The sequence below is a fragment of the Cibotium barometz genome, chromosome 20 (assembly GCF_041138505.1).
Source record: "Cibotium barometz isolate CiBa-2024 chromosome 20, ASM4113850v1, whole genome shotgun sequence".
Taxonomy (NCBI): Eukaryota; Viridiplantae; Streptophyta; class Polypodiopsida; order Cyatheales; family Cibotiaceae; genus Cibotium; species Cibotium barometz.
The window spans coordinates 19609918-19636625 of NC_141065.1; the positions used below are offsets into that span (position 1 = coordinate 19609918).

At 47.1% G+C, this 26708-nt stretch overlaps 3 protein-coding genes across 13 annotated transcripts in view; all 3 read left to right on the forward strand.

The window, feature by feature from the left end:
• Nucleotides 1-26708, forward strand: part of RRP41L (3'-5'-exoribonuclease family protein) — a 49141-nt gene that overhangs the window by 4016 nt on the left and 18417 nt on the right. For 9 of the 11 annotated variants that reach the window (XR_015268277.1, XR_015268272.1, XR_015268275.1 and 6 more), the window contains exons 3-7: nucleotides 11536-11647; nucleotides 11770-11890; nucleotides 12221-12277; nucleotides 13366-13454; nucleotides 21701-21850. Coding sequence is in view for 5 of the 11 variants with exons in the window: in XM_086814554.1 (XP_086670680.1) it covers nucleotides 11536-11647; nucleotides 11770-11890; nucleotides 12221-12277; nucleotides 13366-13454; nucleotides 21701-21850 (529 nt within the window). In the remaining 6 variants the exon portion in view is untranslated. The remainder of the gene's footprint in view (nucleotides 1-11535; nucleotides 11648-11769; nucleotides 11891-12220; nucleotides 12278-13365; nucleotides 13455-21700; nucleotides 21851-26708) is intronic. The other 2 variants (XM_086814558.1, XM_086814557.1) reach the window with 1 other exon arrangement.
• LOC147627636 (uncharacterized) lies at nucleotides 23266-24391 on the forward strand. The gene has a single exon (XM_086814552.1). It carries the CDS (start codon nucleotides 23333-23335, stop codon nucleotides 24242-24244), a length of 912 nt encoding a protein of 303 aa, XP_086670678.1. The 5' UTR covers nucleotides 23266-23332; the 3' UTR covers nucleotides 24245-24391.
• LOC147627637 (uncharacterized) lies at nucleotides 24259-25508 on the forward strand. The gene has a single exon (XM_086814550.1). The coding sequence runs from the start codon at nucleotides 24402-24404 to the stop codon at nucleotides 25440-25442; it is 1041 nt and encodes a 346-aa protein (XP_086670676.1). The 5' UTR covers nucleotides 24259-24401; the 3' UTR covers nucleotides 25443-25508.

A 26708-nucleotide genomic window follows, 5' to 3' on the forward strand; every position in this document is an offset into this window, starting at 1 on the left:
AGATCCTCGACGTTCAGCTACTGGGCCGCGGACACTACCAGATCGAGTTCGAGTGCCCAGAGCACGGCCGAGGTCCTAGCCATGAGTCCCCTGGACATCAGGGGTGCTCGGGCCTTCTTCAGACCTTGGCAGCATGGCTTCGACCCAGCAGCGGCCGAGCAGGGAGCGCGCCTTTTTCATGTCACAGTTTGCTTCCCTGGACTCCACCGCGAGTACCGTCCGCTCCTTTCTAGGATAGGGGCATTGGTGGGCTCGGTGCTTGAGACTGGTCCCACAGCAGCTTCAGTGGTGGCTAGAGCAGCTGGCCTGCCTTCAGTTAGGGTTTTGGTTCCTGACATCTCCTCCCTTCCGAAGGTCATTCAGCTACCTAGGATAGGGGGGGAGATGGATTGATCAGAGGATTGATCAGAGAGTGGAGTTCTCGGGGCTCCCGAACCAGTGCTTTATATGCAGGCAGGTCGACCACCTGGCCAAGGCTTGCCCTCGCAGGAGACCCCGACCTTCACCATAGCAGCAGGCCCGCGATGGCCCGCCCACAGATGCGGCTCGGCAGGCAGCCTCCGGGACACCTGCTCAGCCCACGGAGACCTCATATTGGCAGCCTGGACAGGGGCGCCGTAGAGGGAGACAGCCACAGCAGCAGGCCCAGAGGCTGATGCAGAGCAGTCACAGTCTCAGCATCACTGGGTTCCAGTGAGGAACAGTTTTGCTCCCCTCCAGGAGGAGACCCCAGCGCAGCCTGAGGATCTGGAGATGCCAGCACCCCCTCCTTCGCCTCCACCCCCCCCCCCCTCGTCCCCCCCTCCCGCCTCGCTTCCGCCTTCGCCTCCTCCCGTTCCCACTCCGATTTTGTCAGCGGCTCCTTCCCCACCCCCTTCTCCCCCCCCCTCCCCCTCCGCTCGCCTTAGCTCCTCGGGCGGCCCTGGCAGTACCCTGGCGCTCACTTGTTGTCCGGCGGGCACTGAGTACCGACTTTGCTCGAGCTCCGCAGAGGAGACCTACCATGCCGATTCGGTTCACGGATATCTTCTATCCGCAGTCGGCTGAGTAGGCTCGATGCTCGACAGCGCTCGGAGGCTTTTGACTACTCCTTCACACGGCTTTTTGGAGCGGAGGGCCCCCATGAGCCAGCACCCATCAGAGTGCATATGGTGATACCTCCGGCCCGAGGGGAGGAGGCACTTGATTCAGCGGTGGCCTTCTCCTTCCCTCTTTGCGGCACTATTGACCGGGAGTGGACTCTGGATCTCGCTCTTAGCATTCTGAAGACTCAGGCAGTTGAGTTTTCTCACCATGTGAGCGATCTGGAGGTGACAGACGTGATAGGCCGACTCTGGGAGCTGGCTCACTTCTTTGATTCCGGGAGTGCGGATGCCTCCGGGGTTCGCCACTTAGTGGTTCGCATAGTGGCAGACCTAGCACGCGACCTTGGATATGTATGTATACACGAGGTTGCTCTCTCTGAACGGGAGGCAGTCGCCATGGGACACAGCCACTGGCGCCTGATCCGAGATTCTTGCAGCACACTGGGTGGGCAGATTCGTAGCCGCTCGGATGGGGACTATTCTCCATCCAAGCCGCTTGCCAAGGCTCGCCGTATGGCTGAGATAGCCTCCACCTCAGCAGGTCATCCATGAGGATCATCTCATGGAATGTACAGGGCCTTGGCGGCGCACACTATGTACGCTATCATGGATGCTTGAGGCAGGAGCTTCAGAGATGCCTGGTTAGGGGCAGTATTGATATTCTGATGATGCAGGAGCACCATTTGAGTGCGAGCAGGATTCGGAGATATGGTTTCGTGATGCCTGGCAGATGGGACACATTTTGGTCTGCAGGGTTTGGCCCCTTGGGTGGGCAGGGAGGAGTATGTATGGCTAAGTCACACGAAACGTTTCTAGCAAGGAAACGTCGAACGTCGAAACGGCAAAGGAAACGGTGAGCATAGGTAGTAGGAAACGTCGGGGGTAGGATGAGTTTTAACATGACATTAAAGAACATTATATTGAAAATTGACATAGGCAAAAAGAATAAAGAAAACTCAAATTTCATAGATCAAGACATTGGAGTCAAGTCTTCTACATCAACTTGTTGCTCAGACCATTCATCTATGGGATCTTCTTCTATGACATCCCATTGATGACATGGACCCATCTTATATGATGAATCTTTTCGAGAGGTTAACGTGAGGTTACTATGGACATATACCAAATCCTCTGCCATCTTATGGCCAAGGCGATTGCGCTTGATGGAGTGTATGAAGCCATATGTAGACCAATTCCGCTCACAAGCGGATGCACTCGAAACTTGAGACAAGAGAGTTATAGCTAATCTTTGCAATTGAGGAGTACCTACACCATACATTTGCCACCACGCAACAGGAGATAACTTTAGCATGTCCCCAGGAGCGTCAATGTCTGCAAAATCATCCTGCTTCCCAATGTACCTTGCCAATTGAGCCTTGTAGATAGTCCTTTCATTGGCATTCTGACATATCCTGTCCAAGGTATACCTCCATCCTCTCATGATTTCCTTATCCTTATGTGCATTCTTTAAGAACAACATAGGATTGAGAAGAAAGGCAGTGGCATGAAGGGGAGAATGAAGCATATTCCACCTGTATTCTGCAATTGCACGAATTTCTTCGTGCATTGCTTCACCACTTGTATACTCCAAGAGCGTCTCCTTGATTTTCTCAAGTGCCTGGTCAATGCCCTCATACACAAAGCCCATGCATGGCTCGTCTCTGTCAACAATGCGAAGCATGGCCATAATTGGCCAACAAACCTTTACATATTTTTCAATCCCCTCCCAAAATGAAGCTGAAAGAATTTGATCCTCTACCTCCTGAGCAGCATTGCTTTGGCTCTTCCATTTCTCCCACTCCTGACTTGTGACAAGATGCTTCAAGGGTTCCTTCACCTTGGCAAGTCGATGGAGCATAAGGAAGTTTGAGGCAAACCTGGTATCGCCTGCTCTTATGAGCTTAAGCTTGGAATGCTTGCTAAACATTGCCCTCGTAGCATCATGATTGGCTATGAATTGCTGCACATTCTTACCGTTGTTTATAGCTGTATTCATCCACTCAATTATAGATAAGTCTTTGAGTAAAAGATTCAAGCAATGAGTTGCACAAGGAGTCCAGAAGATGTGCTGGAATTCCTCTTCGATGAGTTGACCGGCCAACTTGCAATTTGCTGCACTGTCTGTGATCACTTGAACCACGTTTTTAGGGCCAACCTCCATAATAATCTCCTTGAGAAGCTGCGCTATGAATTCTGCTGTCTTCTGGTTCCCACTTGTGTCCACGGACTTCTTGAACAATACTCCATGAGAGTTTGACACCATGAAATTAAGCAAAGGCCTCTTTGCTGTATCTGTCCACCCATCTGAAATGATGGAGCAGCCATACTCCGCCCAACTTGCCTCCACTGGACAGAGGGAAGTAGCCACTCTTTCTCGCTCCTTCTCCAAGAGTGTGGTCCGCAATTTCTCATAGTTTGGGGCTTTATAACCCTTCCCAAAAGAAGAAATAGCAGAAACCATGGAGTGAAAGTATGGAGAACGGGCAAGAGTAAAGGACAAACCATTAGCATAGAAACAGCGAGCCACTGCCTCGTCCACTTCTTCTCTAGACGCATTTTGAAACATACTTTCCACCGAAGGCTGCGACAAGGATTGCTTCCCGGACGCATGTGTAGCATGAGTGATCTTCTGCTTCTTTTTGCTAGCACTTTCATGCTCTTCTCTAGCCATACGTGCCTTGTCTTCTGGTGAAACCTTCGAACAAAGTTGGATCCCCTCCTTTGTGATCCCCAACAAATGTGCGCGCACACGAGGATAGGATCCTCCAAACTCTCGATTACAAAATGAGCAAGCCCATTTTTTGGTCCCACCTTTACCAAATGCACCTTTCTCTGTCACGTACTTCCATAAAGGCTCCGGGGAATGTGGTGTTTTTACCCGAAACCCTATTGGTGGAGGACCTTGTGAAGCAGATGGTGAGGAAAACATATTGTGGCGAGGTTTAAGAAAATAGCGGTGCTCTCCTTCGGGTGATTGGTGGAAAAGCAGTGTCCTGTTTGTTAGCACACAACCACTCTGGTAAGAGTATGATGCTCGGACACTTGCACTTGCGGGCTCTCTCTCGGATGGCGTGGTCAAGGGATAGATAGCCTCTAATGATAAGTGGACACTTGCAATGCTCAAAGATCACAGTACGTGGCGCACAATCAAAGCTGAAGCACTCTTTCCTAGGATTTCTACCCTCAGACTGTTTCTCCAGTGACATTGGAGGCAGACATGGTGATGGAGAGAGAGAGAGAGAGAGAGAGAAAGAGAGTACAAATGCTGAAGTGGTCTGCCCATTTATGTAGACAATGCTTGGTCCAAGTCTTGCTTCGCATTGTTGACAGACGACGATGGCGCCAGACGACGCAACGCGCAGAGAAAGAGCAACGCGCAGAGAACACGCATTTTTAATTCTACGCGTTAAAAAACTAACGCGTCACTTACACGAAACGAAAAAGCATTAAAAAAAATTTAATTTGTTGAGGCGATTTAACATGTGGCAGAGAATTAACGTGTCCCGTTTCTTGCACGTTTCCGCGTATCGGAAACGTTCGCCGCTGCAGGAAACGCTGAAACGGCGTTTCCGCCTGCGAGGCTGGCGTTTCCTGCAACCCTGATGTATGGTCATTGCTTATGCATGGCGGCAGGCCATTGAGGATCGCGGGGTCATTGTGCCGGGTAGAGCACAGTATGTTATTCTGAGGATGCATGATGAGCTCTTTGGCGTGCTCAATGTCTATGCGCCTAACCATGCTAGTGCCAGAGAAGAGTTCTGGACCCTTGTTACAGATGCATTGCTTGAGGCCGCACATTGGTGTGTCGGAGGAGACTTCAACATGCTTGAGGACCCGGCAGATAGGGTTGGAGGCAGTCATGTTACCGTGCACGGCACGGAGCTTGCAGCTTGGGAGCGATTTTGCATGACTGCGGATTACTGATGCATGGCAGCATGAGGCTTTCTCTCGCTCTCAGGACAGTCTTAGTTTCTGTCGGTCGGATCGCCAGCAGGGAGGGACTAATCTATCACGGATTGATCGCTTCTATGTGGGCGACAGGTTCGGGGAGCGTGGGGGCTCCGTTGGCATTCTCGCTGGCACTTCCTTTTCCGACCAGGCGCTAGTTATTTTGACACTTGAGGAGGGGACTAGGGAGACCAGCTTGCAGTTGAGGATCCCAGAGAGAATACTCACATATTCCACTCTTTCTGATGACATTGAGAGGATATGGCATGATAGCCAGAGCTCTGACCTAGATGCAGCAGGCCAGTGTGCCCAGGGACTCATTGAGCTCAGCTCTTTTTTGCACGCTGTAGCCTTGACACGGCTAGGAGAGACACGAGAGCGGGAGCGTCGCTTGAGGCGTAGCCTTGCTTCGCTCCAGTGCCTTTAGAGCAGCAGCCTACATGTGAGTGGGTGGCGTCCCAGTTGAGCCAGGCACGCCAGGAGGTTAGAGAGGCAGAGGAGTAGAGACATGAGTTCTACTATCATCGCCAGGCCTCACAGTGTACGCAGCTTGGTGATAGAGTGACTGGGGAGTTCTTTGAGATTACCAGACCCCGCCATGCTCGAGCAGGTGTACGCCAGCTCAGGAGACAGGACGGCTCGTTAGCCACTGAGCCCGGGGAGATTAGAGTCATTGCCTTAATGAATAAAGTCCCATAGTGCTTATGTTATGTAGCCATCTTTCAGGCCAAACTTTGCCAGTAAAAGCTTCAGCTTTCTTTTGTGGAAAATCCCCGTTCACACCTTGGCTCCAATTTGTGTGTGAAATACTCATCAAGATTGGTGAAGGGACCAAATGGTGACAATGCGAGTGTCCACTAGTGGCTTTTGCTTGCATCTTGGTGATTCATGTATATCATGGCTTAGTAAAAAGTAGCCAACAGTGGCCACTTTGAGCTGTGAAGCTGAGTACAGTGCAACTTTTACAACAACTATGGAGTGTGTATGGCCCAGACGCTTTTTGGCAGATCTTGGTGTTGGACAGCAGTCTCCCATCTCCATCTTCACTGATAGCCAGAGTGCATTAGCCGTTGTGAGAAACCCAGTGTTTCATGTTCACACAAAGCACATTAAGGTGCATTATCATTATGTAAGGGAGAGACTCATAGTCGGGGTGCTCTGTGTCCAGTCTGTCTAGGTCTCCTCCTGGCTCTCAATTCCTCTGCTCTCTGTGGGGTCACCCCACGTGGTACATCAGCTCTGGCACTGGCATAGCTCTCTGGAAGAAATCTGTGAGCTGGGACTGTCTCCCACCCCTAGTGGGAGTGGGTGTCTGGAGGAGTCTCTCTCGAGAACTATGAAGCTCTCGTAGTAGTCTGCCAAGCTGTCGCTGGTCCGAGGCCTCCATCAACTGATGTAGTGAAGAGTGCTCCTCAAACAATCCTGCATAACTATCTCTGACCCCCTGGTGGGCTCTACATCTACATACAAAGTGATCCTCAGTCTCCACCTCCTCGTGGCACAATCTGCATATCCGCTCGGCTCTGGGAACCCGTGCCGCTCTCCCAGCCTCTATCTCTAGCTGATGTGATGAGACTCGTAGCTGTCCAATAGCAACGCGAGAGTTGTGCGGCATGTATACATCCATATACCGCGGTCGCTGTATAAACCCATCCCCTGAGATGCTCATAAAGTGGTCTCTGTAATACAGCATCTTCGGTGGTAGTGGGCTCTCTGGTGCTGTCCATGTCTCCTGTATGTAGTGCTGCCATATGTCCTGTCTCATCACTCTGTTCCTCTCATTGAGAGAGAGGTAACCCCGTGGAGCATACTGATCATACTGAAAAGGTGGCAACCGCTCAATGTCTATCCCATGATGTGAGAACCACTGTAGCATTTGTGCATACCAAGATCCAGTGTGTCCAGCCTCGGCCAGCTGTCTCGATGCCTCAAAAGCTTGGCGGGATAATCTCTCTGTGGGCATCTCCCTCATCTTGTATATAAAGGAGATCGTTTGGAACAATGCCTCCACTGCCATAGGTGGTGCAGCAAACTCAGCTCGAACAATGTCGTGCGGGACGGATGGTTTGCTGCGTATCATCCTCGAGAGCATCAAGATCTGTGGTCTCTCCAGTTGTACCCATGTGGAGGATGCAACCCTTGGTGCCCAAACCGCTGCTGCATACATCAAGGCTGATGTCACTAATGTATCAAAGAGCCACCCCTTCGTGCGGGGTTCCTGAAAATGTGCCTGATGACACTGACGCTCAAGGCCAGCAAGAGCTGCATACCCCCGGGTCACTCTGTCTCGGACTGCCTGAGCCATGGAGAAGCGTCGAGCTGAGCTAGTAAATGTGATGCCAAGGTAAACATAAGAGCTCACCACCTCGACCCGCCCTCCTGCTAATGTGAGAGTAGTGTGGCTCCTGACTGCGGGTGAGGTGTGGAAGATCATAACCTTGGTTTTCCCAAGGTTCACTGTGAGACCCTGCTGTGCGCAGAAGTCATCAAGAGCCACAAGGTGTCTTTGAAGCCCAAGCTGCGTGTCGGATACCAAGACGATGTCATCAGTATAAAGCATAACATGGACAGTAATACCTGATAGCTCAACCCCAAAGCCTCCTCCCTGTGTGATGTAGTCGACCACCTCATCAATATAGAGCCCAACGAGCGTGGGGGAGAGCGGGCACCCCTGCTTCACACCAATGGTGCTAGCAACTGTGTCGGACAAGCCTCTTGGGCATCGGACTCTCCCAAAGACCTGCTCATATAGCCTGTATATGCCCCACATCATGTCTGAGGGTATGCCTAGTGTCTGTAGTCGCCGAAAGAGGCGCTCTCTGGGCACAGTATCAAATGCCTTGCGGAAATCCACAAAGCAACAATAGAGCTGTTGCCTCCGTGCCTTGGCGTGATCAATCAGGCACCTCAATGTAAAAATGTGGTTGATGGTCGAGAAGGCTCGTCGGAAGCCTGCCTGGTCTGCTGCTCTCAATCCCCCATCCTCTGCATGAGTGCTCAGCTCTGCCTCCAAAATTGCCCCGTATAGTTTGGCCAATATATGGCCAATCATGATGGTCTTGTAGTTCCCGGGGTCTAGTACATCTCCCGCTTTATGGATTGGCACAATAGTGTGCATCGTCCACTCAGCCGGAAACCCCTCTGACAGAGCTCTGTTGAAGAGATGAGCAAGAAATGGTGCCAATGTATCAATAGCATAGATGAGATGCTCTCCCTGTAATCCTGTATGATCTGTCGCCCGTCCATGTTGGAGTCGGCATATGGCCCTCCTAACCATAGGTTGGGTGAAGAAGGTGGAGACTGTGGGGCATGGCTCTGTGGGCTGTGGTATAGGGGGCTGTGGAGGCACATCATAGAGTCTCTCTGCATATGTCTGCCAGGTCTGAGGATCGGTAATAGGTGTGGGAGGAGGGGGCTCTTTGAGTCTCCTCCAAGCAGGAGCAGCATCTCTGTTGATGAGCATGTGATGTGTCCCAGTACTGAGCCTCCTCATAAGCTCGCCGCTTACGGTGGGTGAGAGGATGCATCCTCCTGCCTGCCTGTCTCTGGGTGATCTCCCCGCGATCCCTCTGCACTCGGAGACTGCGGTAAAGGTTTCTGCACTCATCATCATACCATCGGTTCTGGGGCATACTCCCAGATGTAGGTGGCTGTCCTGTCTGAATGTGGTATGGGAAACTCCTCGCGGCTGCGGAGTGCAGTACATGTGAGAGCTGGGAGGTGAGCATAGCCATGGGTGCCGATGGGTCTAAGGCAAATAGCTGATCATGAACATGATAGTCATACACATCGGCTAGGTCCTGAGTGAAGTGGAAAATAGTGCATGGTGGCTGTATGATGGGTGGGTGGGTCTCCAGTAAGCTCCTAAAAGTGAGGGATAGATATGTATGATCCGCCCCAATGGGGCATGGTGGTACGGTAAAGTGAGAGGGATCCCATCACATAGTCCACTGTACTGCTGCCACCCTCCACTGGAAAGCAAGTCAACCCACCTGAATCTGGCCACTGAGTCATCCCGTTATAAATAACGAGATGGTGTCGGGCCCCAAGCTCCAGCAAATGTTGCCCATATCTAGTGCTGTTAGCTCCTCCGTCAGCGGAGATCCGAGTGGTCCCTGTATCCTCTATAGCTAGCGGCTCTAGTCTCAAGGGATCCTCAAAGTCATAGAGCTCGCACTATCTGCTCTGAGTCCGTGCATTGAAGTCCCCCATGAAGAAGACTTCTCCCAGTGTCGAATAGTGTAAGATCTCCTCAGATAAGACAGAGTATGGAGACTCACTAGCCTCTCCTCCACCTGGCTCCTCGGTGGTGGCAAACCGCGACCCTTTCGGAGGAAAGTAGCAAAGGGCGATATAAATCCATCTGGTCTCTGAGAGGCGTAAGCTAATCCACATGTATCTCGCCTCCGAGTCTCGTGCTACGACTCGAACATGCTCATGTAACCCATGTTTGAAAAGCATTGCAATACCTCCTGAACCTCGGGAGGTGGCCTGTCTCATCCCCTGTCGGTGAGCTGACTCCCACTGATAACCCTCAACCCGTGGTAAGCCCCTCTCCGGGCTCTCATGTGTCTCTGTCATCAAGATGATATCCCGGCCCTCCATCACCTCCTCAAGTCTCCCTGGATGTGTCCATAGGACTCCATTACAGTTCCAGATTGCTGTGTGTATCTCTTTGTCTTCATGTTGTTTCCTCCGTGTCTCATAGGCCAGATGGCGCTATTCGACCCTCTTCCCATCAATGTAGAGAGAGAGAGACAGGGAGAGATGATAATACACAAAAGTTAGGAGTCGCACCACACAAGAATGATTGTATTATGATAATACTTTCACCATTGACAATGCTTTTATAGGCACCAAGGGCTTATCTTTTCGCCCTAAATAAGAGGGTGTTCACACCACTAAGGACACTTGACCAAACTCCAGACTAACTCTAGCAAAGCTCCCCTTTGGAGTGATGGTGGAGTTGCATGCATAATTTTCAATAGTCCCGTACTCCAACACAAGAATGGACCTTGCAACTGGCTCAGTGGCTTATGAACATGGCTCAGAGGAGGCTGAAAGCATGGCTCAAAGGTTCATAAAACATGGGCCAGTGCAGAGGACTAGAGGTCAAGTTGTGCTCGAGGGACAAAGACTGCTTACATCGTTAAAACGAACCCCCCCTCACCTAAACCAAGGGCAAAAAGGGAATGATGAAGAGGACCGTTTTATAGAAAGAAGGCGTTGCAAAATCCAAAATATATAACTCAGATTTTGGGGGACTACCGGGGCAGAGAACCCAACACATACAACATAAAAGATAGCTTTTTGGAAGTAATATAACATAAAAGTGTCTTGGGACACTTTTTATGTCTTGTTAAGTGGGTTTTTGTTACCTATGATGATTTTTCACATGCTATCTTTTGCATTCTATTTGTCATGCTTTGAACTCCATCACAAAAAATTAGTATGGTTAGATATGATTTCTGGTAAGAGAATTATGCAAAACTGTATAACTTACATTCTTGGTAACAAAAATAAGGTCCAGAAAAGAGCAAAAATAAGCTCGGAGAAAGGAGAGGTACAGAGGGCCTATTTCGTATTTTTTAAAGCCCTTTAGTCAAAAATCAATCTTCTAGGATTTAAAGTCTCTCTTTTGCCCTAAAACTTGAAGGATTGTTGTTGTGATTAGTTCTTTCTTCTTCTGCTGCTCTTTGATGGCAGAATAGTGACCTCCATTCTAAGAATTTTTTCTTGCTACCAACACCCCTATCTTTTGCATTCTCTTTGCCATGCTTTGAACTCCACAACAAAAAATTAGTATGGTTAGATATGATTTCTGGTAAGAGAATTATGCAAAGCTCTATAACTTACATTCTTGGTAACAAAAATAAGGTCCAGAAAAGATAAAAAATAAGCTCGGAGAAAGGAGAGGTACAGAGGGCCTATTTCGTATTTTTAAAAGCCCTTTAGTCAAAAATCAATCTTATAGGATTTAAAGTCTCTCTTTTGCCCTAAAACTTGAAGGATTGTTGTTGTGATTAGTTCTTTCTTCTTCTGCTGCTCTTTGATGGCAGAATAGTGGCCTCCATCTAAGAATTTTTTCTTGCTACCAACACCCCTAACAAGGACATTTTTTTGTCCTGTTAGGTTACCAACTTAGTGTTAAGGAATTTTTGTGCTTAATTCAGAATCTTGTAAATGGCCCTTTTGTGTCCAAATGCTCATCTATGTACGGTTACTATTTGCACAGGTGTAAGAACATGTAAGGCATTCAATACAAGGCCATTAAATTATTAATTGTGCGATTCTAAGTCTTCTGACGGAGCTGTTGAATTGTGACTCTATGGGGGATTGTTACAAGCTGTTTTGTATTTACTGGATAATATTTTAGTATTCCCAGAGCTGTTTCATAAAGATAAGAATGTATAGACGTCTCAAGGAAGTGGTTTTGGGGTTTATTTGGGTTGACATTGCAGTGTGAAGTTTCATGTGAATGCAAGTTTCTTAGCTTTTACAGGTTTGGTCCAAGAGAGAGCAAGAAGGCACAGGCCTATAGTGATATTGGTCGTTTAAATTGCCATGTCAGTTTTGCTTCATTTGCTGGTTCTGTTCGGGGAAGGGCAGGCCAGGTAAAGCTTGTTATTTCAGCTGCATATCAAGTACTTACCATTGTGCTTTTCTAGAAAAACCATTGGTGCTAATCAACCAAAAAAAATTCATTCCATGGGGCTTTTGAAAATGACTACTACAGGGTGCAGAGGAGAAAGAGTACTCACAAATGTTACACAAAGCTTTGGAGGGTGCTGTCGCATTGCACACTTTTCCAAAGACAACTGTAGACGTATTTGCTCTTGTTTTGCAGTCCGGGGGTGGTAAGTTAATTGTTTCGAATATGTTATCATTATTTGTTTGCACGTGCTTCTTAATGACCTTGTGATAAGAGCATAAAGATTCTTGTTTTTTTTGGGGGGGAGGGGGAGGGGGATTTCAGAGCTCTCGTGTGTGTTCACCATGTGTGTGAACCGCCCCTAAAGGGCTAAGCGAATGTGTGTGTGTCCACCCTCTGTGTGTTTAACCACTGTGGATTGGGTAATGTTCAAAGCAATCTTTGCACAACTCTGTGTTTTTTGGAGCTCAACCAGAGCTCATTAGCAGCTGTGATTACTCAGCTAATCTGCAGCACATTCTCCTCTGTTTGGTAGGCAGTAGAGAAGTCGGGGCAGATGTGGGCAGCCTGCATTTTTGGCAGAGAGTCCAAGGCAAGGTTTAACGTTCCCCCTCTTTTCCCTCCTTGAGAAGAGGGCCATTTGAATACTTTACTTTCTGTGACTTAACCTTGGTGATTTTTCAAGTTGTGAAAACCTTGCCCTTTGTGAGCACCTTTGTGAGGGTTTTACTATTCCTTTGTGTTGGATTCTATCACTTCGTGAATATCTTTGTGAGCTTGAGTATTTGTGTGTATGTTTCTCTAGAAACTTCTTGATCTTTGGCAGATTGGCAAGAAAATTGACAGACAAAGCTCCTTTTTTTGCATGGACAAGATTTTGAGCACTTTGGACAATCTGGATTGATTGCAATCGGTTGGTGTTCCAGTCGATTCAGAAGGACACTATTACTACTTCCGTCAATCATTGCGTCAATATTTATATGACTGTTTTCAGCACCAACAGCTGGACCAGTTGCATCTGGACTTGTTTTTGCACTGCTTTTAGTTTTACATTGTATGAGAAGTGCACTTATCTTGGGGGCTCTTCTCTTTATACAGTAAAGTATTAGAATGTGTGGTTTTACAAAAAAGGGGTGTTGCATTGTGCTAACCCTAATTTCAATAGAGCCAAGACCGAGGATGATAGCAACCGAAGCGTCTAGATCACTAGAGAAGCTGTGAATCAGCTAGTTTATATGCATTATAAGATAAGTATGCACAATGAGGATCTAAGTCAAGATCTATGTACATTCATTGTTTGGCAATATACCATAGATTATGTCTCTCTCTCCTGTCTTGCTCAGTTTTGATCAACACTAATCTCTCATGAGTCATGTGCATATAGCGTTAATCTATGTTTAAGTCTTCCACTGCATCACTCATGGGACAACAACTCTTTTCATCCATAGACCATGCAGAGCCCTCTTTTTGCGATGAACTATTGCCCAAAACTTTTTTGACATGCCAATTGCTTGGTAGTGAAAGGAGGAGAGAGTGATGTGTGACACTGTATCAATTTATTGTTTTTTTGCCTCCTTCCTCTATTGCTAGCTTCTCTGGTATGTAGCTGAATCTAGTCATTAGACTTTGTAAAATAAAATTTGCAGTCTAGTATTGCTAATTTCAATGTTCTTTTTGCAGGAGATTTGTCTGTGGTGATATCTTGTGCATCATTAGCTCTTGCAGATGCAGGAATTGTTATGTACGACTTGGTCTCTGCTATGTCCTTGGTACATACTAGTTATCTTTTACAAATTTTTTTTGGGGGGAAGAAAAGATTTTATATAATAGTGAAAAAAATCTGCCTATAAAAAAGCTAGTCTTTCACCTGCCGTGCTAACCAAGCAATAATTTACAGTTTCAAGGTGGAGTCCCCAGCAAACCAAACCCCTAATACAACATAATCAAATATATACAGTTATCAAAATGAAATGATTAGCTATCTAGGCAGCAAGAGCTTGGCTATTCCAGACCACAATTGAAGAGTTTTCCTTGTCCTCCCTGTTCAAAGAAAACATCACCTTAATTTGCTGATTTTCTCTCCAATCAATCAATGGGCCATCCCAAAGATCTCATAGGTCGATTATAGACTTGTTATTCAGCCTTCTGGCCCTTCCTAGGATCAATCAAGGCTAATGGGGGATTAAAATCTTAGACCACCAAACATGTAATCCCAGAATTGAGTTACTAGTGACCCTCTAAGAGCCACACCATTCAGCTAAGGAGAGAACCCATTCCATTCCTTGACTAAAAACTCCATAGAAAGGGGCTCCTCGAAGAGCCACACCATTTAGCTAAGGGGAGAACCCATTTCATTCCCTGACTAAAAATTCCATACAAAGGGGCTCCTCGGGGCAAGTGAAAAAGTCTTGCCCACCCAAGGCATACCCTTCCAACAACCTTTTAGATAAACCTGTGAGTGTTCCACAATCATTCTTAGCATAATGGTCTACTTTTGCTCTTGTAGAAGAAAGATCCCCAATTGTTTAGCCATTCTAGCAATGGGTTCTTGTTGCCACACTATGGTACAGCACCTCTTGCTAGGCATTTTGTTGGGCTTGCATTGGTTAGGTTTAGCGGTTGATCCGCAACTTTCTAGCGATGGGAGGCCTGCACAAGCCAAGGTGGCCTGGAGAGTGATCATCCAACCTTGACACAGGGGGGCTTGGGCATCATCGACCCCTCTATTCAGAGCTGGGCCCTTTTGGGCAAGTTGATAGTTCATGGACTCCTTCCAGGTGGTGAGCCCTGGAAGGACTTTCTCCTAGCGTGGATCTCCACTTGCACCCCTGTTTTGAAGGGTCCCTAGCCCGAGAGCACGAGATGGACTTTCACAAACATGCGGGCTCATGGCTTTAGCCCTACATTTGAGGACAGATTTTCAGCTTGCCTCTTGTGAGCTTGGGACCACCTCAAGCCGGTCCTTCAACAGTCCACTCTAGTTTCATCAGAGGAGCGCCTCTGTCAACCCCTGATATGGAACCCTTACCCAATGGTCATATGTTGGGATCACGTCTGCATGTATCGTGGGGAGCTTTGAGAGTATGGGGCTCCCTTGATCTCTCGAAGATTGGCTTCTCTTTAGACAGCTTCTCCCAGAGGCCCAAGAGAGGAGCCTTACTAGGATACGGGGCGGGGACAAACTTAGTCTTGACATCGACTCTTCCATCCACCTCCCCCCCCCCCTCTCCCCCCCAACAGGTGGTTGGGAGTGTTCACCAGACATAGCATACCTTTGTTTGTCCATGGCGTTGATGAGAGCTATGCCTTCCTCACCTTCTCTATTGTACCGCATGGTAGACTCAACAGAGCAAAGCCCCCTTTGGAGGATTTCAGTGGGTGCACCTTGCAAAGGGTGAGGGTGGTTGTTTTCCATGAGCATAGTTGGCACATTCACCTTCTCTATTGGACCTTACGGCAGACTCGACAGAGCAAAGCCCCCTTTGGAGGATTTCAATGGATGCACCTTGCAAAGGGTGAGGGTGATTGGTTTCCATGAGAGGGATTGTGATGGTTATGGCTATGGGAGGGTCGCCCTCTCACTTGACTTCAGTGGGATCCGGGAGAGTGGACACGATCCCGACACCCCTTTCTTTGCTAACACCGCATGGCTCAGACATAGGATTTACATGCCCGCGATCGAGGGCACCCCTACAGTGGGGCACTGGCAGTCTTAGGGCCTCCCTCAGTTTCTCTCAGATTATTGGAAGATTCGGTGGGACAGCTTTCGGCTGCAAAAGATTACCCTCTTTCTATGGCAGTTGGCACATCAGAGCCTAGTAGTTGGCACTAGCTGGCCATCAAAGGTAGGCCAGCAGTTTGTTCGAGGTGTGGCCATCTTTAGGAGTCCCAACGACATTGCCTTTGGGATTGCCAGAAGGCTCAACATGTTTGGTAGAGGATTCTTTGCATTTTCACTACGGGCGACCTTGCTTCCTTCCCCCCACCCCGCCCCCCCCCCCCCCCCCCCCCCAAGAAAAAATAAATAAAAAAAAATAAAAAATAAAAAAAATAAAAATTGTATGAGGTAGCCTTCTCCCCCGCAGAGCAGCCCCTCTTCTCCCTTTTTTCTCAGTTTTCTTGATTCTCGCTTCTCTCTATGGAGCTGAGTTTGTACTTAGCCAGCAAGGCTGTTATGTTTGGTAACTAATAGAAGGATCTCTTTCTGGAAAAAAAAAAGAACTCAAGAAGTCATCTCCAAGATCCAAGATGAAGAAGAGAATCTGGTTGATGATCCTCAAGAGCTAATAAGTCCAGTTTTTGGGGAGTACCTTCAGTCTTCTTGAAGACGTCTCTGCATATCTAGGTAAAGGATTCAAGCAGAGAACTAGTTGTTGGAGATCATACCTAAAGACATAGACCCTAACCAAGCCAAATGTATTAAGAGGAAGATAGAAGCAGATGATTGTTGGGAGGCTCTCAAACTACTGGGGAAGCCTGAAGGATAAGACATCTGATTGGGATGGTTTTTTTGTTTCTTTAATGAATTTTGGACCAGGCTAAAGAGCAAGTGGCTTGGATTGTTAACAAAAAACCTTCTAGCATGGTTTTTTTATTCAGTTCTTTGATGAATTTTGGTCTAGGCTGAAGGACCAAGGAATCTACTAATGGAGACCTTTCCAATGATATATAGCATGATGGAAAATTTGGACTATTCAAGAAGTCCCCAAATTGGTGATGACATGGCATAGACCTTTCTAATGATATATAGCATGATGGGAAATTTTGATTATTCATATCAAGAAGTTCCCAAATTGGTGATGACGCGGCATATGCCACGCCATCACCAACTTGGGGACTTCATATGCCACATCATCATCAATTTGGGGACTTCTTGAATAATCAAAATTTTCCATCATGCTATGTATCATTGGGAAAGGCCTCGATGACTAGATTCTAAATGTGTAATCTCCACCAACTTTTGATTTGATTTGCAAAAATTTCACCATGAGCCCATTTTTCTAGAGAGAGGAGGTATGGAAATCCTTAAGGGGAAAAAATGAGAGTCCATATTTTGCCTAATGCCCGTGTATTGGACTAGACCATGTAAATGATGTCCTGTGTTCTCGACTCCACGTTAACGAGTCTTCTCTCTCTTGACTCCTTTCTTACAATTTCTTAGGAGTGACAGTCGCATTCTGTGCCATTTTTGTGTAATGCAATCCATACATAAATATTAAAAACAAAAAGACATTACACAAGACGAGAGAAAAATGAAAACATCTTTTTACATATAAAGTTTACTTTTTACAAAGAGTGTATCCTCAAGGGATAATATCACTCTTATCCTCCTCTAAGGGAATACATTTCCTATGTCGTTTATACCCCGAGCATGCTCGTTGGCTCTCTTTTGTGTGTATCTAAGAGATGAGCTAGCTAGGATGACGCCCAAAATCTCATCATGTACAAATGCACGTTAAGTGGCCAAAATATATGATACTCGATAAGGCACAATAATTCAGCCACGAGGGATGGAAAAACTAATGACTCGATACATCGATCTAAGAAGTTTAATGTTATAGGGTAACATATGGTATAGCTAGATCTATAGAGCCGTGTTCATCATAGCTATCATGATGTTCTCTTGGATCATTATGTCATGTTGCTTGGTCTAGGTGGAGAAGAGAAGCCTAACAAAATGATTAGACCCATGGCTAACCTCTCACATGACCATGGGTCGAAAGTAAAGGCTCGAAGAAAAAGGCAATCATGCCATCCTCTTGTGTCAAACTAAGCATCCTGAAAAGATATTGTAAAGTCAAACTGAGCATCATGAGACCCCTAACCCTACTAGAGATATAGCTACATAGCGAAAGACTGGTGTGAGGATAGAGAAACTCACTCATGGTCTCGTTTTACAACGCTATCCAAAAGCAGGTAGCTTGTGAGAACTTTTCTCGTTACAGACCCATTACAATGCTCCCTGTGTTGTACAAATTTTTGACCAAGGTTGTGGCTATCAGTATGACTCCTCTGCTTCAAAAGCATGTCTTTAAGAGCTAACATGACTTTCTAAAAGGGAGGTCTGTTTTAGATAATATTATTCTGTCATGGTGGGCAAGGAATTGGATGTTCAAACAAAACAAAAATGTGTTACGCTTTGACTGGATCTGAAAATCTGGAAAAAGCCTATGACTGTTCACAGGTCATTCTTGAGTAGGGTTCTTCGTAAAATGGGCTTTGGAAAATTGATCTCTAATCTGATATACGGGCAAAGTCTAGTTTGCTCTTGAATGGTATGATGGTGGGAAAATTCGCCCTTAGGAGATCTATCAGCAAAGCTATCCCCTTGTCCCATTATTGTTTGCAGTCATCACCCCCACCCTTTGATTCTAGCTATGGAACTTGTTGCTGATAAAGGTCAAATCAAAGGCCTCAACTTGGTTGGGATGAGATAGGTGGTGATACAATGCTTTGACGATGACTCAATCCTCTTTCTACTACATGCCAATAATAAAAATATGAGAAAAGTATTGGCCATAGTTCAGTGTTTTGTCGATGCATCTAGCTCTAGGTGCAATCTGCATAAGTCTAGGATTATAATCTTGCCAGAGGAGAATAGGATTAACATTTCCAGATGGTGGTGTCCAGTCATTAACCAAGGCTATGTGTTCAAGCATTTGGCTGCCCAATGTGAGTTGGGCTCACCAACAAGCAGTTAGTGGATTGGGTGCTAAGTAAGATGGATGTCAAATGAAAAAATGGAGCAATGCTTTCCTTCCCTTCAGAGTGAGAGTGGTGGTGGTCAGTTATCCTATTTGCAATTCTTTAAACCCATGCTGGACTTCAAGAGGAATCACTGGCTTAAGCTATTGTCTCCTATCAAGGTCTTTTTATGGAGTAAAAAAGGTTAAAAAAAGACCACATCACTGGTTGACGTGGAACAAGGTTTTTTCTGTGGAGGTTTGGGAATTATTGACTTGAAAATATATGCTGTTTTGCCACCACGACCTGGCCAGGTAAGGAAAGCTTGGTTGAACTCCAGTATAGCAACTTCTTCCGAACACTCAGAAGAAGAGGGGCTAATTGCTGCTCCATGGAAGTGTCGATACCAACTTGGCATCCAAGATAACAAATTGGAGTGCCGCTCGGGATCCGTTGAAAAGCCTCAATCTGGGCTCCAAGTTAGGGCGGGCGATAACAAACCGAGAATCCATACGACTTGTGCCAGTTGATCTATGTGCCGGATGCAACACAGAAGATCTCTATTTCATCAGCGAATCTTTGGAGATTCCCCTCATCTCCGGATAAGCATGCTGCTGTGCCATCAACAAACTCTGAGTCAAGTAGCTCCTCCTACGAGCGAATGGGAAGACATAACTCTTGTAGCCTTGTCTTTTGTGCGGAGAGAAAACTGCTCATGGCCTTGGCAACAAGCAAAAAGTGAAAAGGTTCCAATGGGCAGCCCTGCCGGACCGAGCGAGGAGGAGGGAATTTGTTACCTCTTGGCCCCTTGGATGAGAACCTGGCTGTGCGAGGCCAAATAGAGCCCAGAAACACCTTGAACCCACTCCTCTGGAAATGCCATCCGGCACATTGTCCCCTCCAAAAAGCATCAGTCCACCCTGTCATAGGCTTTCTCAAAATCAAGGAGGAGAACTATCTAATCCTATTGCAGCAACCTGGGCGAAGCGGTCATCTCCCAAAAAGTGAAGGTGATGTCCAGAATGCTCCGATCTTGAATAAAACTTGTTTGTGTCCCATGAATCAAATCGGGGAGGAAAGGATGCTGTTGCTGGCTCATGGATTTGGCTAAGATTTTGTATGCGGTCCCTGGGAGAGTGATGGGTCTCTATTGCCAAATTTCCAATCTGTCACCACCTTCCTTGGGAATCCAATAATCAATTCCTCTGACAACCTCTCTGGCATGGAGCTTGTGGACATAATCTCATTGCTTCCATGCATAGTTGCAATGAAACACGTTTCATTCATTTTGAATTAAATGAAACGTTTCATACGAATGAAATGCGTTTCATTCGTGTCCACCTGGAACTGTACGATTTAAGCGTTTTTTAACCTAGATTCTTTAGTTTTAACTTGAAAACATGTTTTAATGTGTAAATGATGCATGTTTAATATTGTTTTGCAAGCTCGCACCTGAGGGGGATCAGCAACTATGGATCCATCCTGGCCTCACGATTTTACGGATACCATCCTCTGCTTGTGTGGGATTGTAATCTCAAAGAAATCTCTGGTGACCTTGTCTCCCGCCTGGGTCTAGAAGGAAGCTCTAGCATATTATCTGTTCTCCATCCTCTACTCTTCAATGGAGCTAAGCTCTGCACAGGCTGTAGTCATCTGGGTCTCAATCCACGGGCTATCCGGGGTACACTCCTGAAGCTGCAAGGGGCTCCGACACGGATGCTCCTCTAGCCAGTCTGCTCTGTGTGGCCTCCTATAAAAAAGTCCTGATATCTTTCCAAGGTCTGCGTCCAAAAGCCCCTGTGGTGGCTGAACCAGTGTGGAAATCTGGACTATGCCAATTCTCCCTCAATCCTGTTGCAAGCAGTTTGAAATCTGGGTGCTCAAGTGTCTGGCCTCGGTCGGGGATGACGGAGTGGCTGCCATTGATTCCTCCTTAGGTGCGAAGACCAGAAGACACCGAAGAAAACAACTGCCCAAAAGCTGAAAACACCGGTCGAAGGAGAGGCTGAAGAGGATAGGGCTCGGGGAAGGTGGGAAGGATCAAGAGTGCGCTAGGGAAGAATCAAAGGGCATCGGGGATGTAAGAGCAGGCGAAAAGGTGGGGATGAAAGAGGCGCAGGTGGAATGCGGGGAAGAGGCTATGGGCAGGTGGAAAAAGGGTTAAGATGCAAAGGCGGGCTAAGAGGCAGGCGCCGGGGGGTGGGGGGGCGCTGGGGGAGGTGCAGGCAGGGGTACACAGAGGGCTGGAAGGCGTGGGAGCAAGGGTAGAAGGAGGCCACTGCAATGGGGGGCGGGGCGGGCGCGGTGGCAGGGTGGCTGCAGGAGAGCTTCAGCTTCTGCTAGCACCCATCTTGAGTTCTTTTACCTTTGAGGGATCTAAAAAAAGCTTAGAAGGGGTCTGAGATGCATTAAAAATGAGTTTTGTAGACAAATTCTCCCAATCTAAGCTCTCTTGTTCTCCGAAATTTCCAACTGAGTTTTGCACCACCACATCCTTTCCCTCGCTTCATGGTTCAAAGTTTCCCTATGTCTCTTCTCCACCAGCTCCCACCTTCCTGATCACCCTTTGCATTCTCTCTACAAACCTGTCCCACACTTTCGAATCTTTGACCAGCCTCTTATCAGAACCTCTCTATCAGAAACTCAATGGCACTGTTGGCTTCCTCCACAGGGGTTCCTGAGTAAAGTGTTTTTGGCAATTAATTTCCTCCTAGGAAAAAGCCTGGCATCCGCTATCCAACACTTAGGATCCTCCCACCCCCATCTTAGCCTGAAGTGATCAGATAGAGTAGAAGCAGGATCAACCCACATCTTCAAAGTGTGAGCTATGTAGTTAGCCTCTTGCCCAAAATAAATCCTATCAATTCTTGAGGAACACAAATGCAAGCATCCAACAGAGCCTTGTGAGCAACTAGATCTTGCCGTTATCTGTTCTTTGAACCCATCAAGATGGCACTGCCCCCCCTTTGTTATAGTTTTTTATAATATTATACATATATCCCTGTGTTAGTAGAGAGGAGGGTGTTGCTCAGTACTAACCTGATTGAGATGCATCTGTGGGGGTATACCTTTTTGGATTGCTTGGCTTGCATCAGATGACACTCACATGATCTTCTATTCTTGGAAGGCCTTTGTTGGCAGACATATCTGTAAGACCAGTGAGGCTTAAGGTCTACAAGCAATGAATTTTATAGGTCCTTGACTGAATATAGGGCTCTTTTCTCCAGATTTTCACCGTGTTGTGTTTCTCTGTTACTATTATGATCTTGTATTTCTACAAACATTTCAAACTTTTCTTCTCATCTGATGAGTCATGTACTGTATAATGCAGAGTTGCTTTGAGAAAAGGTTGCTGCTGGATTCAACTTTGGCAGAGGAGAATAGCCAGGATGGAAGTCTAATGCTAGCATGCATGACTTCTCGAAATGAAATCACTCAACTATCACTGTCAGGAGAATGGCCCCAAATGAGGCTATCTGAGGTATATGCTCTCTCCTTAAATCTTTTTGATGCATACTATGATTGGCCTTTTTTATCACTCATCTGTGGTACCAGGGCTGTGCTGTCCTATTATGCACTCCATCACCCTCACCCCCTTTCCCCCCCTTAAGTAGATCCTTCTCTATTCACAATTTGGTACCTTCCTAGAGGCGACTTGGTCTTCCCCCGTTAAGTAGATTCTTGTCGCGTGCACGCCCGTGCCATGGCTAATCCTTGGCATGAACAGCATTAATCCCTGATTAGGTCAGCATTTACCATCAGTAGCATGAGTAGCATTAGCATCAACAGTACCATCAACATCATCAACTATTAGCATCAACATCATCCCCAAACCCCTCCCGGAAGAGGTAGTGAAATCTACCTTGTATCTCATAATATGATGGACATCTAAACATATAGTGGGCCTTGTCCTCTACCTATAATTCCACTGGTCGGTGTGGAATGCTTCGTCGAACACGTGCTAATCAATACACTTAAAAACACCAAGATTTAATGGACAAGCAGCTCAATACAAGACGTAGTGTCATGGGCATTTTTGACTAGATTTCCATACCAATGCATATGAATACAACATTACACTTGTCGGTGGAGATGTGCAACTCACACTACCCTCGCAAGTGTCCATGTTTCCTACCATCTACTCTTTATTGTTCCACCAACACATGGTAGTAACAATCTGCAAGAGAGAACGGAGGACAAGAGAACACTACAGAGGGTATGTGAACATGGAGTCTTGCTCCTCCCCTATGCTACTTGCTTCCTTACTTAAGCATTAAAGTTTACCAATTGCAAGTAGAGTCGATGACAGCGGAAGTCTTCATGATGGAAGCGTCTCGAGTGATGAAATCTTCAATGTGTCGCGATCAGGGTTGTTTCTCGTACGCGTACGAATCGATTCGTACGTACGATTCGTACGGTACGATACCGTACGATTTCGTACGGTACGATACCGTACGATACGATATGCCAGATTTGCCCGTTTTTAGCCGTTGCGCCGCCGCCGACTGCGCATTTTCGTGGCTGTTTTGTAGCCGTTTGCTGGCCGTTTTGGGCATGCTTTGTGGCCCATGTGCCCATTGGCCATGGCCCATGCTACATGGCCTTATAAAATGCCCACCCCCTAAGCCTCTCTCTCTCTCTCTCTCTCTCTCTCAAAGCTCTAGCCTCTCAATGCTCATTACTCAAGCCATCAAGCCCCCCCCTCTCTTGAGTCTTGCTCAAGTGACCATCAAGCCCCCCCCCCTCTCTCTCTCTCTCTCTCAACTCTCAACTTTCAAGCCACTCTCTCCCCCATAGGCCCTCTCTCAAGCCTCTCTCTCTCTCTCAAGCCTTTAGGCTTTCTCTCCCTCGAGTCAAGACTCAAGCCTCACTCTCATTTTCTCAAGCCTCTCTCTCTCTCTCTCTCTCTCTCTCTCAAGCCTATCCATCTCTTGAATCTTCTAACTTCTCTCTCTCTATTACAATGACAAGGGAGAAGAATGAAGCCTTCAATGTGCATGCTATCCATGTAGAGAAAGCCGATGGAAAGTCCAAGTCATATAGGTGGACTTGTAAGTATTGTGGCAAACAATACACAAGTGGAGTTACTAGGCTTCTCCAACATGTTGGAAAGGTGGGGGGGCAAGTTGCGCCATGCAAGGAAGTCCCCCTTGCTATATCCGATGAGATCTTCAACAAGATCAAGGGTGGATTGGGTGCTCACTATGATAGTGGTAGAAGCTCAAGGGCGGATGATGAGGTCATTTCCCCGCCTTGTGATACATCCTCCCCCGCCGCCTCCATCGGTGCCACCTCCACCTCCGCCTCCGCCTCCTCAAAGAGACAAAGGCTTGAGTCTCCCACGAGGCAAGCCACTCTAGCCCAAGCCACCGGGGGGTTCTCTTCTTCTCTATCACATCTCCGAGAACGGCAACGGCTAGCGGATATAGAGATTGCACGCACCATTATTGAGTGCAATCTCTCATTCCATGTGCTCAAGGTAGATCAATGGAAGTCAATGGTGAAAGCCATTGCAAATGTGGGCCCATGTGAAGGATGGACCGGCGTCTCCTATCATGACATGCGCACGAAGAGGCTTGTGGACGAGAGGGAAAGAATCGATAGATCTCTCAATCCGGTGCGGGCGGCATGGTCCAAGTATGGGTGTAGCATCCTCTCCGACGGATGGAGTGACCGGAAGAAGAGAGGCATCATCAATATACTTGTCTCTTGCCCTCTTGGCACATACTTTGTGCGGGGCGTGGATTCCGGAAAGGCGGGGAGGAAAACATCGGGTGCATTCATATATCGCCATATCAAGCAAGCCATCATGGAGGTAAGTTTCAACTTTCAAATTGCACTAAAGTCTTTAAAGTTTAGGCTTTGGTATATGTGATATGAATCATATGATCATATGTGGCTATATCATGAGTCATGACTCAAGTCTCATACGGCATACGCTCATTGCATCCATTCATGTGCATTGTGACATGTAGGTTGGATCGAAGAACGTGGTGCAAGTCATCACCGACAACGCTTCAAATTGCCGTCGGATGGGGAAGTTGCTCGAGAAGGACTATCCCTCCATAGTATGGACGCCTTGTGCCTCCCATTGCATTGACTTGCTCATGGAGGATATGGGCAAGTTAGTGTGGATGAAGGAAGTAATGACCGAAGCTATCTCTATTGTTACCTTCTTCACCACAAAGGTGAAGGTGCTTGCCATGTTCCGCGAACATAGCAAGTTGGAATTGAAGAAGCCTTCATCTACACGCTTCGCCTACATGTGGCTCGTCTTGGAGCGCCTCCACGATGTGAAATCCTCCCTTCGCCAAACAGTGGTCTCCACAATGTGGAATGAGTGGGATGAGCGAGAATCGGCGGAGGCCAAAGCCATGCAACGGCTTTGCCTAAAGGAGGAGTTTTGGCAGTCGGTCCGCACTATTGTCATTGCGGTCACGCCCTTCTATAGGGTATTGCGGATGACCGACATGGAGGGAGCCACCATGGGCCTTCTTGTTCACTTCATGGGAGAGGCCATAGCAGAGTTACGCGTTTCTCCTTCCATCGACGAGGAGAAGCGCGATGGTATGTTGGCCATTGTGGAGAAGAGATGGAAGTGGATGCGAAGACCTATCCATGGTCTTGCCGCTTTATTGCATCCGGCTTACAAATCACCCGCCCTCTTCACCAACGTGGAGCTACTTGAAGCCCGAGATGCTTACTTGCCCAAAGCATTGCCGGAGGATCGCCATGGGAAGTTCCTTGAGGAGCTCATAAGCTACAATGACCAAAGGGGAGGAGCCGCGTTTGCATCTACTACCTGTTGGAAGAGGGAATCCCTTGTGAAGCCCCTCTTTTGGTGGGAGACATTTGGGTATGCGCTCTCAAGCCTCCAAAAGGTGGCTTTGAGAATCCTAGCTCAGGATTGCTCTTCGGGTGCATGTGAGAGGAACTGGAGTTCCTACTCACTTGTACACACGAAGTTACGTAATCGCTTGAGCACGCAACAGTTAGAGCGGCTAGTGTATTGCCGCGCTAACTTGCGCATGCTGCGCGCAATGCAAAAGATGGAATCAGCGAGACAGGTATAAGTTACAACTTATAAGTTATAAGTTATAAGCATTCAAATTTCAAACTTCAATGTTTATTGAAATTTGGAACCAAATTTCTAATACATTGCTTGTCACTTGATCATTGTACAATGTAGGTGAATGTGGATGCATTCAAGCTCACAGGGGACACTCTTCAGAGTGTAAACAAAGTGCAGGATGAGGAGGAGGAGAGGATCTATGCAGAGATCTATCGAGAGCTCGAGTCATTTGATCGACGACCTACTCGCACTCGTCGTGGGCGTGGAGGTAGTGGCAGAGGAGTGCAAGTAGGAAGCCGTGGATGCACGGTTCGTGGTGCTCCCAGGGACATAGTGCATACCTATGTGCGGCGTGGATCGGGTAGCTCCACACTCGCTCTTGCAGATGAGGATGCTCCCTTTGGCTTCTCACATGAGCTTAGAGAGCCCGAGTTCGATGATGAGGGCAACCTTCTTAGCGATGGCGACTTCGGCGAGGCCACTGATGTGTCCTCTTCTCATGAGGATGATTTCAGCGAGAGCTCTGATAGTGATGCCTTTGTCTAGTCTCTCCTTGGGCCTTGGCTCTAGCCTCTCTTTTTGTACTCGCGCCTAGCGCGCATGATCGCATCGCACCTCTATACTTATGTACTTTTGTTTGTCACTTCAAACTTGTTTAGTTGTTTTTAATGATATTTTGGTTTGAAACAACTTCTCTAGACTCTACCCTTCCAAATTGAAAATGTCTATGTTTGTAGGTGTTCTTTAATTTAAAAAACCGTATTTTATCGTACCGTATCCCAAAATTTCATATCGTACCGAATATTCCCGTACGGTATCGCACCGTACGGTATCGTATTTTCGTACCGTGACAACTATGGTCGCGATCCTTCGCGACAAGTCTTCAAGAGCATAAGGGAACCGTGGGAAAGCTTCCGTATGGTTCAACTTGAGAATGGAATGCTGAAATTAGGGTTTTCAGCCAAAAGACCAGAAATTATAGCAAATAAAAGGACTGCTTTGTTGAATTTCAGTCATCGGGAGAGTGAATTCCACTTGGGCTCTTGGAAGCTTGGAAAACACACTAGCAAGCTTGGATATGGAGTTGGGAAGCAGAAAGTGCAGAAAATATAGCCAAAGGCTCATGAAGGAGGGTGCCAACTTTTACAGAGAGAAGGAAGCGAGAGATGATGAGATGTCCACCATGGGTGTTAGGCAAAGAGGAAAAGTGACTTGTGGTGCAAGGTGGGATGGACCCATGGTTGGTTGCTCTCTTTAAACAAAGGGG

Coding starts and splice junctions, on each gene's coding strand:
- LOC147627636 (XM_086814552.1), top strand. CDS start 23,333: ATGACAAGGGAGAAGAATGAAGCCTTCAATGTGCATGCTATCCATGTA.
- LOC147627637 (XM_086814550.1), top strand. CDS start 24,402: ATGGGGAAGTTGCTCGAGAAGGACTATCCCTCCATAGTATGGACGCCT.